Genomic DNA, 11,859 nt, shown 5'->3' with positions numbered 1-11,859 from the left:
ATCCCAATGGCTTTTTAGATTTGATTTTTAGAATGAGCAGCAAAGGGGTGGCAGATGGATGTTGTCTGTTGCTGTACTTTAAAAGCAGAAGAAAACACCACATCACACCTCCTGTGCACAGAACCAGGAAGATTCAGATTCAAAGAGATGGTCCAAAAATGTGATGCATGTACAAGCTGCTAGAGAAGTACAAAGTACTTCCTTTCCCTTGTTTCTTATGCAAAGCTGTCCTTTTCAGACCTTTCTCTTCAGGTTAATGTGATAAGTAAAGGTCTGGTTTTAAAATGTATGAAGTATGAACGAGTTGACATGCTTCCAGATTAAGAAAGCAAATGATTGTCAAGGACTGCAGATGTATAAAGCATTTATTAATCGGCAAGAAATCTACCGAAATGCTAGAAAATCCTTGGTAGAATGGTGCATTGGTACAAAAATTCAAGTTACTGCTCCTGTTTTCACAAATGAAAATTGTATACTGTATTTTCCATTTCATGTCAAATCAATATCAAATTTGTGAAAATCAGCTTTTTACCAAGTTATGTTAAGGGGAAATGTGGTACTATCAATTCAGTACATTTAGAGCTTTACCATTCAGTAATTTGACTTAATGGCAAATGCACCTTTCTCTCCCTCCATCTGCTGATACTGGATTCCAAGCTCCCACATATCAGCTGTTGTCATTAACACACGATTTATCATTTAACGGTCTTGGTTGATAATCTTGTTATAAACAAAATCCTTTTATAAAAACATGACCTAGTGCTGTGTTTCTATTTTTATTCACATAATATAACAGTTGTATATTTCTTCAGTATAAGCAGGGTATGTGGGGATTTTCTTTTGTATTGTAGACCAGGAAATTTGTAAAAGCTGCATCTCTAAAATTACTATAAAAATGTGGTAAATGTCAGGTTTATAATACTGGCACTATTGTAGCTGACAGTACCAAAACATTTTCTTTTACAGTCTCTTACGAGTATATTGAAGCATTTCCATGAGCCTGAAGGTCTTCAGTGTGGGTGTCTTAAGTTTATTGTGGAGTTCACACAGTTAGGTATTCTTTGAGTTTGGCCATAATAGCAGGCATTCTGTCCGCTGGTATCAGCATCACTGTCCTGAAAGGCTTCATGGGTACATCGTCAAACGACCACCTGCCGCTCAAACAGGAGTCTGCCTCTTCCTGGACGGAGTAGTGGAACTTCACGATGGCTTGCTGTAAGGAGAATACAGACATTTGTTTCAGCTAATCAGATAATTTTAACCAAGCTATATGGGGCTAGCTCACATCTAAAGAACAAAAAAAATGTTACCCAAATACTGTATGTGTGGCACTTTCTATATTTTCAAACATGTATTTAGCATCTTAGACTCTGCTTGCATTTACTTGACTTTACCTCATAGAAAAATTCCTCCTCTGCATTGATAAACATGTATTCGTCTTTGGGAGCTCCTCCTCTGGCTGGAATACTCTTGCTTGCCTCTTTGCAGGTCTTGCTGATCATCAGACAATAGTGACACCTCCCACTGGGCTTATTTGTCCTCTGAGCTTCAGCTATTTCTTCCCTGAATGACAGACAGAAATTCTGTTTATTTGCATGCAAAACACTTTCAAAAGACTGATTTAGTTTTGATCCTGAACAAGGATGATTCAAAACCCAGACATACTACAGATACTCCTTCAGCTATTCCAAATTTAAATGCATTCATTAAAAGTAAGTTAACCTATCTTCAAAGTTTTATTTTTCCCTTTACGATGCACCATTAGGTCAAGTATTCAATTAAGACAGAGAAGAACTAACTGGAGTTGTGTGTGCAGTGGGAGGGCGATCTGTGGGGGCACGTTGATGAAGCGCTCACTCAGCAGTAGCCCCACAGGCTTGCTGGTGTCAATGAAGATCTGCTCTAGCTGCTCCGTCACACTGTGGGTAGCATTCTTCTCACACTGATCCATGATCAGCTCCTTTACTTCCTCTACGCATTGCACATCCTGCCAACATCAAAATGACAGCGCATATGTTAATTTCCTCCATTATCAGAGCCCCCAGTAGGCAATTAGTCTGTAATGTTGGTGCCAGTGGAGTTACCTTTCTCTCTGTAAGGTTGAGCATAGAGATGAAGCCAAACACTTCATCTGGGTCGTCATCATCGCTGTCTTCTGGCACCTCAGCTTGCTGGAGCAAAGTGAAGGGACAAGTGAATACACGTTAGAGCCAATACTGCAGAAAAGTAACCTGCAAAATCTGGGATGAGGTTAAACTAAGGAGCAACTCACCTTGATGACACTTCCAACATGATTCTGTTGAATGATGAGGTCTGTCATCTCTGATGTATTTACATGAGCCTTCAGGAAGAGCTGTATCCAAACATATCAGTTAAGTGACGCTTCCACCCAACACATGACATGTGAACATAATAATTTAGATGCAAAAGACGAATATTGTCTCAAACCTGCTGTAAGAGTTTCTTGACGCCATTAAAATCGTTGACTGAAATGGTGTGGGCTTCGAAGTCAACCATGACCTCCTGAAAGCGAAATAATAAAGCAGATAGCAGTTAACAAAACCGAAACCTGCCTGTGTAGAAAGTTTTTAATGAATGTCCTTTTATATTTTAATCAAGTAACGTTAGTGTTTCATGTAACGTTACTTTTTGAGTAAATAAGTTGTTTTAGTTTCACTCAGGTTAGGTTAGTAATACTAAGCTTTTCAATCCTGGCTGACAGCAAGAGTAACGTTGATGCTAATGTAGTTCCTGTTACGGTTAGCCGACAGCTGAGTTAACGTTAGCTAACTAGCTAACTAGGCCATGCACTGAATTCACATTCAAAGAATTGTTTGTTGTTTTACCTCATTAATCTCCTCCTCTGAGTCCTCGCTGTCCTCCTCCCCGGAATCATCGTCCTTCTCCGGATTCTCATCGGAGCTGTTGTCACTTTCCTCAGGATTTTCACCCAAACCTACTGCTCTCCTCTTAGCAGAAGAAGCCATGCTTGCAAACAGGCAACACGAGTGTCAACTGAGTGGGCGGGGCAATGGTTAAAGTTCAGTTCACTGAGAGGTAGGAAACTGAAAGTCTGAAGCCGCCATTATGGCTCCCACAGTACACGACTTGCCATTTGCTGTAGCAACCTTCAGGAGCCACAATGTTGGCTTGTCGCCCGTCGCGAAAATGGAATAAACCATTTTAGATAAAGGGGATAGTATATAAATTGTATATATAAAGTGTGCCTAAACTACTATTTTTCCGTTATAAATAGGGATAAGTTACATTATATAGTTTACCTATTGATTCTATATTTGTTGGAATAAATACAATTTTATACAATTAACTTTAACAATTGTGGGTCCTTCTCAACTATTCAATGTTATACTCCCCCCTTCTTGGCCGTGGCTGAAAGTTGTCATGCACTCAGCGGTAGGGACTACTAAAGGTAGCTACATGAATTACGTGTAATATTTTGTCTTTTTTTGATTATCCGTTGTAATTCATATATATGTACCATACAAGCCAGATAAATTATCCGCTTATTATTACTAGCTAGGCATTACGGAAATGTTTTAGGGGGATGGTTACGAGCTAGCTAAACTGTCATTCAGTATGTCTTGCTGGAGTAAACAATAACAGAAGACATATGCCACGTCTTAGCTAATGCTAGCTATATAACGTTACACAATACATGCATTTAACGATAAAGTGTGGCATTGTTGCTTTCCATTTTTTTCCTCATATACAGTCCAACAATCGTGACTCAACAGTACTGTTATCAGCAGGTTGCAAATGACAGTTTTAGGGTGTAGCTCACTTTCACACCCTCTGTCCTCAGTGCAGTTTAAGTTTCTGACTTGGCTTTATTTTCGACAGCAGCATTCATATTTCATCCTGGCATGTTCTGTTTTTTAAGGTATTTGTCAAGATGCACATACTGCTTCTCAAAGAGCCAAGAGATGGGGAGTCTGGACCTGATCCTTACATTAAGGTAGATGCACTTGTTTTAACAATGTTGTGTATGTATTTTCAGCGTCTGTCATTACAGCACTCCACTTTTTTGCTTTGCATTTCACAGCAAATTTTGACAGAAATGTATTATTTTGATTCCACAGGAACTGGCATCACATGGACATAAAGCAACTCTAATTCCTGTACTGTCTTTTAAATTTGTCTCATTAAACACCTTGTCAGACAAGGTAAATTCCACTGTTACACTATTTGATTAGTATTTATTTTATTCATTTACATATTATACTTTTTGTGTATCTGTTGTTTAAGTTGTCTTCCTATTTCAGCTTTTCCAACCAGAAAAACATGGAGGTCTTATATTTACCAGTCCAAGAGCAGTGGAGGCTGTAAAGATGTGCTTAGAAGCAGAAGAAAGAAGGGAAGGTGAGAGGATACAAAGGAACTTCATTTCAAAATAATAATAATAATAATTTGTGCACCCTGTACCTCATTAATAAATCCCCTGGAAGCATGTGTTTGGTTAAATGTCTATCAATTCTGTGTACTGTGTTTCTGGACTGCTAACTAAGATTTGGAACAATTTCCTTGATTGTTATCCTTTTCCTAATTATTATTTCAGAATGGAACAGCTCTGTGAAAGACAAATGGAACACCAAGTCCATATATGTGGTTGGGAAGGCAACTGCTGCATTAGGTGAGTTATTGTCACATATGAAAACTTTTTTTCAACTTTTTTTATTTTTTAAATTGTGCTTTGTTATGTTAATGCTAATTCTATCACAGTGTGGCAGGCACCTGGTGCTGACGGAAGTGTGTGAAGTGATGTCACTACCCTCAGTCATTTGAAAATAGGTTGTACACAAGTGACAGTTTACTGCGAGGTGCAGCATCTTCCTGACGTGTGCTTCACCTTCTTTCTTTAGTGACACTTGATCTCTTTGTTGTTGTTGTGTATTTAGTAATTGAAACAGTTTACTAAATCATTCATTTGTGTAATTATTCAGTAACATGTTGCTGATATCGACAGTCCATATCTCATAATATAATCCCAATCCTTTCTGCGTTTTTTCCTGCACAGTACAGAATCTGGGTCTGAACCCTTTGGGCGAGGACACAGGGACAGCAGATGTGCTATCACGTCTTATCATTGAACGTACGATATGACTTTATACTCACACATTCTTCACAGTTCAGTTTATTGGGAAATTTACAATTGTTCTGATAACTGATATGACCTTATACTTAATTCTCATCATAGGAGAAGACAAAAATATTCCACCACTTTTTTTCCCCTGTGGCTCAATCAAAAGAGAAGTCTTGCCTACGGCTTTAAGGGAAAATGGTAAGCATTCTCCCCTATTGTGCCTCAGGATTAAGACTCAAGGTGATAAAAGTCCCACTGGGGCAACACTAATTATAAAATAATAATTGTGCTACCTTTATCACTGTGGGGATCTGTTTCTTTGTTTCCAGGAGTGCCCCTAGAGACCCTGACTGTCTATCAAACAGCTGAACATCCAGATCTCGAGAAAAATCTAAAGAACTATTACACAGAGCAGGTAAAACTCCACTCCTTCTGCTATTTTAGAGAAGGCTTTTCTAAATGTAGTAACTGTTCATTTGCCTGTGCCTTTTACAGGGCGTTCCAGCCAGCATAGCTTTCTTCAGTCCATCGGGAGTGAAGTTTTGCCTAGAAGTGGTACAGAGGCTGTCAGGTGAACAGCTGACACAAATAAAGGTACCTTCTCCTCGTAGGCACACACATAAAATAATGCATGAATCTGAAGTACTTCAGTGCCTCTGACAGTCACTTTAACTACTTTGTTTTCAGTTTGCAGCCATAGGGCCTACTACACAAGACCAAATGACAGAAGAAGGCCTGTGTGTCAGCTGTACTGCAGAAAAGCCAACAGCTGAACACCTGGCTGCAGCGATAGCCAAAGCTCTACAGTAACCACCCTCAGCTCTTAAGTCCATCCACTTTATCATCTTTCTTGGTATATTCTGTATGATTGGTGTATTCTGTATACTTATTATTTTTATTATTATGTATTGTCATTTGTCTGTTTTACTTTTACAGTACTAGTTTTGTTTGTATGTCGGCTAACTTGGTAATTAGCTTTTTTGCCATAAAAACTCAAAAGATGTAAGTGAATATATTTATATTTTGAAAATAAAATTGGGCAGTGTGCTCATATGGAAGGTTTTGTCAGTGGCATGTGTGTGTGTGTGTGTGTGTGTGTGTGTGTGTGTGTGTGTGTGTGTGTGTGTGTGTGTGTGTGTGTGTGTGTGTGAGACTGTGTGTGTGTGTGTGTGTCCTATTTAAAACAGGTGTCAGCAGAAGTCATGGCTGGCCTATTGTCCACATGAAAGTGAAGGTTTCAACATCTTTCCACAGGTCAACAGCAGTGCATTTAAAACCAGTGGAGCGTGTATAACACATCCATACAATTCAGTCAAATAGAGAAGTTGGAGAGAGTAAAGACAGGTTTACTTTTCACACAAAGCTGAAGAAAGTGGGATACGTCCATATAGTTGCACCTGTAGATGGGTGTGGAGAAACTCAGGATCTGCCTATAAAGCACTGTGGCTTCTTACTTGTGTATAGTTACATGAGTAAACCAATGCCACGATGCTGACTTTTATCCAGCTGATGATTTTGCTTCTTTGGACGAGCGTTAGCTCAGCTGATGCAGAGAAACTTTTCCACAATCGGGATCATTCTGATGTGCAGCCCTTTAATTCTCACCAAGCTGAGGTTATAACAGACAAGTACACAGCAGAGGTACAAATCTTACCATTTTTTCAATTGCCGTGTTTTTTTTAAAACTTCATTTTATGATTGATTAAAGAGCCATATAATGTCACTCATGTCTTGTTATAGTTATTTCTCTCTAGATATGGATTCATTAAGCCGGTGAACTGGGAGGAGATCCAGTTTGAAGATTCAGACGCCTCTTTTAATGACGACTTCCTGGATGATCTTCAAGACACGATCCAAGAAGGAACATCAATGCATCACTCAAGGGATGGTCCTCAGGATGGGGAACATGATGACCACAACAGTGTAACTGAGAGCCAAGCATTTATTTCAGCACTTAAAGAGTTTCAGACAGTATCAGGCCTGCCTGCCACAGGTGTGTTTGATGAGGCCACCAAGGCGGCAATGAACAAACCGAGGTGTGGAGTCCCTGACAAGGAGATTAACCTGGACACCCCTGTAGCACCTGAGAACAGCAGTGCCTCAGATACTGAAAACACTTTCAGTGACACTTTCAGTGAGACTGATAGTAACAACACAATCAGTGACTCTTCTTTTGGTACTGCTAACTCCTCTGAAGACGACATATTCAATGTTAATGACACAGAAAGTGTTTCCAATGACACCAGCATGAATTACACAGACTTGAACTTAATTGATCACATTTTAAACAACACTTCTCTAAACAGCTCACATGATATCAAAATGGACAGTCAAATGGTAAATATCAGCGTGAACGCCCATCAGAGCGAAGCAGTGCGACGCAGGAAACGTCACCTCGCCACTCTTGTGTCCAAAAGCAGGCACAAGAGAGATTTGAGTGAAACAGGTTACATGGCCTTTTCTAAGAAGATGTTGAAATGGAGGCTGATAGGAGAAGGCTACAGCAGTCAGTTGTCCATTGAAGACCAGAGGTACATCTTCAGACTGGCCTTCAGGATGTGGAGTGAAGTGTCTCCGCTGGAGTTTGCGGAGGATACACGTTCCCCACTGGAGGATGTTGATATCAGGTTAGGCTTTGGCACAGGTAGGTCTGACTCAATACATACACACTTATTGCAAAAAAAATTTTTTTGAGGGAATTAGTGAAAATTGTATGTTATCTTTTACTACTATTGTTGTTTTCAAGATAGCATCACTTCTCTTTGGAGTTATACTGTATACGAAAACTAAAGTACAGTACAGAGGTTTTTCACTCACTCAGTCAGATATTTACAGAAAATACACAATGTTTTATCAAATTGACTGAGAAATGAATGCATCATTTTTTTTCCTTCTGTGCCACTATATTTTTCACAGGAAGGCATCTGGGTTGCAATCAGAGATTTGATGGCACTGGTCAAGAATTTGCCCACGCCTGGTTCCTGGGTGATATACACTTCGATGACGACGAACATTTTACTGCTCCCAATGCTGGCAGTGGGATCAGCCTTCTCAAAGTAAGCATGATCAAAGGAATCATCAGATGTATAATGGAAAAGAATAATCTGGGGTTTTATTCTAAAAAGATTTCTTAATTTCCTATGTATTAGGTAGCAGTTCATGAGATCGGCCATGTTTTGGGTCTCCCCCACTCATACAGAGCTGGCTCGATAATGCAGCCCAGCTATCTGCCCCAGGAGTCAGGCTTTGAAATGGACTGGATGGACAGGAAGGCCATACAGCAGCTCTATGGTACATGGTTACAGCACCATCTAGTGGACACACACACACACACACACACACACACACACACACACACACACACACACACACACACACACACACAGAAATAGATTCAGATAGACAGACAGTCAGAAATAGATTCAGACAGAAATAGATTCAGGTTTATTTACATCACATGTGTCAAAGTCAAGGCCCATGGGCCAAATCCGGCCCCTGGCAAACTTTGATCCGGCCCGTAGATCAATTCAGGTTCATAATAACTTTTTTTCAGTCTTGGCGCTTTATTCAACATTTTTGCTGCTATTTTCGACATTTTGTGGATTTTTTTCAATGTCATTTACCCTTTTTTAGATATTTTGGCAATTTTTTTTCAAAACATTTGGCGATTTTTTTTCAAAACATTTGCCGTTTTTGTTAGACATTTTTGGCGCTTTTTTCGTAATTTTTTACACTATTTCTGACATTTCTGGTGCTATTTTCAACGTTTTTCATTGTCAATAAACTATACATGTCTGGCCCTCGATGTGATTCTCTTTTTCCAGTGTGGCTCTTAGAGAAGTTGAGTTTGACACTCCTGATTTACATACTTACAGATTGACACAAAACCAATTTGTTTTCTGTATGCTTTTGTTTGAACCCAGGAGGATGTAAAGGTCAATTCAACACAGCATTTGATTGGATTAGAAAGGAGAAGACACCCTATGGGGAGGTGGTCATCCGCTTTAACACCTATTTCTTGCGAGACGGCTGGTACTGGCTGTATGAGAACAGAAATAACCGAACGCGCTATGGAGATCCAGTTGCACTGCAGGTTGGCTGGCGTGGAATTCCCATGGACGGAGTGGATGCTTATGTGCATGTGTGGTCCAGAAAAAAAGATGCTGTTTACTTCTTTAAAGGTAAGCCCCAAAGAGAAGCCTACATAAGTTAATACTTTATGTACAAACATGTTGTGTAGTTCATTTTTCATTATATAGCTCTATTTGGTAAATGGTGTTTTTGTGTACAGGTGCTCAGTTCTGGAGGTATGACAATGAGAATGATCAGGTGTTCAGACAGGACCCTGAAGGCCACCGCTATCCAAGGCTAATCTCTGAGGGTTTCCCAGGGGTGTTCAGTCCCATTGACACAGCCTTCTATGACAGGAGGGACTCTCGCATCTACTTCTTCAAAAACACTCTTGTAAGAAATGCATCCTTATCTTCCCTTTGACACATGACACAGATTAGTTAGATGAGGTAGGTTAGAAACCACAAAACCTTTGGGGATTGTGTGAGAGAAGGCCAGTGAGGTGACAGTTTAAGGGATTAAATCAAGGCTGGATCGCCGACCAGGCAATGTGGGCAACTGCCATAGTGTCACAGACCACTGCAAAAGCCCCATGTTCACTGTGTCAAGTTTTGGTTATTTCATTTAATTGGTTATTCAGTTTAATTAATTGTAAATTTGTTCGGGAATATCAACTAAGGCGAGTCCTGCATTATTACGTTACCATTAATCATTTTGCGGCCCTGTCTTGTAAAGGGAGCCTCTGTCAAAATCTAACAAAATCTGTTAAGAATTCCTTACATTGTGCTAATCTAATTACCACTAATTAATTGAAACACAGAAAACTTGAGGCACACACTATATTTTACACAGGAAGGCATCAGGGTTGCAATCAGAGGTTTGATGGCACTGGTCAAGAATTTGGTCAAGAATTTGCCCACGCATATTATTACAGCATTGGACTACTTGTTGGTTTCTGGGCATATTATTTAGCTGCCATGTATAGTCTACTGTGTGCTCAATTGGAACAAAGAGGCAACAAGGCACAAACATAATACACAGTAAGTATTATACAGTATATGTATACATAAGTAAAGTCTTGGCGAGACCAAAGCCCAAGCTAATTAATTGTTTCTCAGCATTATGAGGGAACATATTAATGCAAACGAAGCTGCTACACTTCCTCAGCGATTTCTTTGTGTGCTTTAATTGAATTGATTTCTATATAAGAGGGAAAACAATTATCTGTTCAAACAGGTGTATGCATTCGATGTGGAAGCCAACAGCTTGGCAAGAGGCTTCCCCAAAAACATCAGAGATGTTTTCCCTCCAGTGGTGAGTGGTGACCATCCAGATGGCAACATTGACGCTGCCTACTTCTCCTACACCCACAATGCCATCTTTCTACTCAAGGGCACCCGCTTTTGGCAGGTGGTGGGCAGCCGTGATCGCTGGCGCCGGCCCTTTCTGCCACGAAATGGCCTGCTGCCACACAAGGAGGTGGATCAGCACTGGTTTGACATCTGCAACGTTCATCCCACTGCACTCAAGCTAACCCGCTGAGTTTGCTGAAGCAAAGATCCATTAAACCTTACTGATGTGTACTGATATGGACTACTGATATTCACCTGTTGTGGTATGTATACATGTTGTCATATGTGTGTAGACACCAATTGTCTTCTCTTTTTTTATATTTATCCATAATTCAAGATCTTAGACAAAAACAACTGTTTTTCTTTTCTGTTGGCTCACTTTCAATGAGGTGTTGTTAATACATCAGCTGCTCTGTCTGTCTCTCACATAGAGGTGCCAAATGCATATTGGCATGAAAACTGTCCTAAAGGACCTTTTATGATTAAGATATTTAGAGCATTACTGAAAATATACTTATTTATAGAATGGTTACTTATTCTTTATACACCTTCATATTGAGAACTATAGTGACTTCTCTTGTCGGATATATTGGACCTATATATTTTGAAGAAAGATGCGTAAAAGTATCTGTACTATTATGCATGAATAAAAATGTAAATGTATTCAGAAGACAAAGTGGTTTCTGGGTAAAGTTACAGATTGAAGAAGACATTTTATGTAATGGGTTAAAACGTATATCATCAGAAATATTACACACAATGGATGGAAACATCGATCCAGATTCCTCAGGTTTCTTATTTGCGCAATATGTTGCTGGGAGGGATACAAAATGATAACCAGATCTACTCGTTGCCCTGTGATGATGATAGAAGTGTAGGTCCATGTGGTCCCATGGCCTCTTGTAGCTTGACTGTCTGATCTCAGCACATCTGCACTGAATGTATGAAACTATCGTTTCCCTACAAAGAATATCACGTCAATTCATTAAAGTCAAGTCAATTTAAATTCTATAGCATGATATCACAAATCACAAATTTGCCTCAAGGGGTTGGAAAACCATGATACTCCCCTTTACAAAAATCCCTTCAATGCACTGATTGATCCCCTGCAGTGCAACAAGCTTTTGGTCTGACCTGGAAGAAAACAATATAAGCTTTATCAATAAAAACCTGGAGTTGGTGGAAAACATCTAACCAGTGATCCGTTTCTTTGAATTCCTTCTTGTTAAGAAGTGTATGGTAAATGATTTACACACTGTCAATCCAAAAGACCCGATTCAAATTGAGATTGAAGTAATCATTTGAGCATGGTGCAAAGAAGCAGACATTGATTCT

The 11,859-nt window shown here is 39.6% G+C and overlaps 3 protein-coding genes across 7 annotated transcripts; 2 read left to right on the top strand and 1 right to left on the bottom strand.

The window, feature by feature from the left end:
- Nucleotides 1-22: 22 nt before the first annotated feature.
- On the bottom strand, nt 23-3,120 carry LOC116061251 (BRCA2 and CDKN1A interacting protein). The gene is made up of 7 exons (XM_031315328.2): nt 2,847-3,120; nt 2,449-2,523; nt 2,273-2,353; nt 2,085-2,171; nt 1,800-1,987; nt 1,395-1,563; nt 23-1,213 (listed from the first exon to the last, which is right to left on the bottom strand). The coding sequence occupies exons 1-7, from the start codon at nt 2,985-2,987 to the stop codon at nt 1,043-1,045; spliced, it is 912 nt and encodes a 303-aa protein (XP_031171188.1). The 5' UTR covers nt 2,988-3,120; the 3' UTR covers nt 23-1,042.
- On the top strand, nt 2,256-6,154 carry uros (uroporphyrinogen III synthase). 2 transcript variants are annotated; one of them, XM_035997466.1, is made up of 10 exons: nt 2,256-2,371; nt 3,902-3,976; nt 4,101-4,184; nt 4,284-4,380; nt 4,577-4,651; nt 5,036-5,110; nt 5,216-5,299; nt 5,431-5,516; nt 5,597-5,695; nt 5,789-6,154. In XM_035997466.1, exons 1-10 carry the CDS (start codon nt 2,336-2,338, stop codon nt 5,909-5,911), a joined length of 834 nt encoding a protein of 277 aa, XP_035853359.1. In that variant the 5' UTR covers nt 2,256-2,335; the 3' UTR covers nt 5,912-6,154. The 2 variants fall into 2 exon arrangements, with proteins under 2 accessions (XP_035853359.1, XP_031171432.1); XM_031315572.2 differs by lacking the exon at nt 2,256-2,371 and adding an exon at nt 3,341-3,430.
- An 85-nt stretch (nt 6,155-6,239) lies between these two features.
- On the top strand, nt 6,240-11,187 carry mmp21 (matrix metallopeptidase 21). Of its 4 annotated transcripts, none has more exons than XM_031315571.2 (7): nt 6,240-6,742; nt 6,842-7,745; nt 8,018-8,157; nt 8,251-8,392; nt 9,025-9,282; nt 9,393-9,565; nt 10,409-11,187. In XM_031315571.2, exons 1-7 carry the CDS (start codon nt 6,590-6,592, stop codon nt 10,712-10,714), a joined length of 2,076 nt encoding a protein of 691 aa, XP_031171431.1. In that variant the 5' UTR covers nt 6,240-6,589; the 3' UTR covers nt 10,715-11,187. The 4 variants fall into 4 exon arrangements, with proteins under 4 accessions (XP_031171431.1, XP_035853356.1, XP_035853358.1 ...); XM_035997463.1 differs by having other exon boundaries at nt 6,842-7,749; nt 8,022-8,157; XM_035997465.1 differs by having other exon boundaries at nt 6,842-7,749; nt 8,022-8,157; nt 10,485-10,574.
- Nucleotides 11,188-11,859: the final 672 nt, after the last annotated feature.

This window comes from Sander lucioperca, chromosome 22 (assembly GCF_008315115.2).
Source record: "Sander lucioperca isolate FBNREF2018 chromosome 22, SLUC_FBN_1.2, whole genome shotgun sequence".
Taxonomy (NCBI): Eukaryota; Metazoa; Chordata; class Actinopteri; order Perciformes; family Percidae; genus Sander; species Sander lucioperca.
Note: the sequence above shows the minus strand (reverse complement) of the source record. Positions and strands in the feature narration are given on the sequence as shown.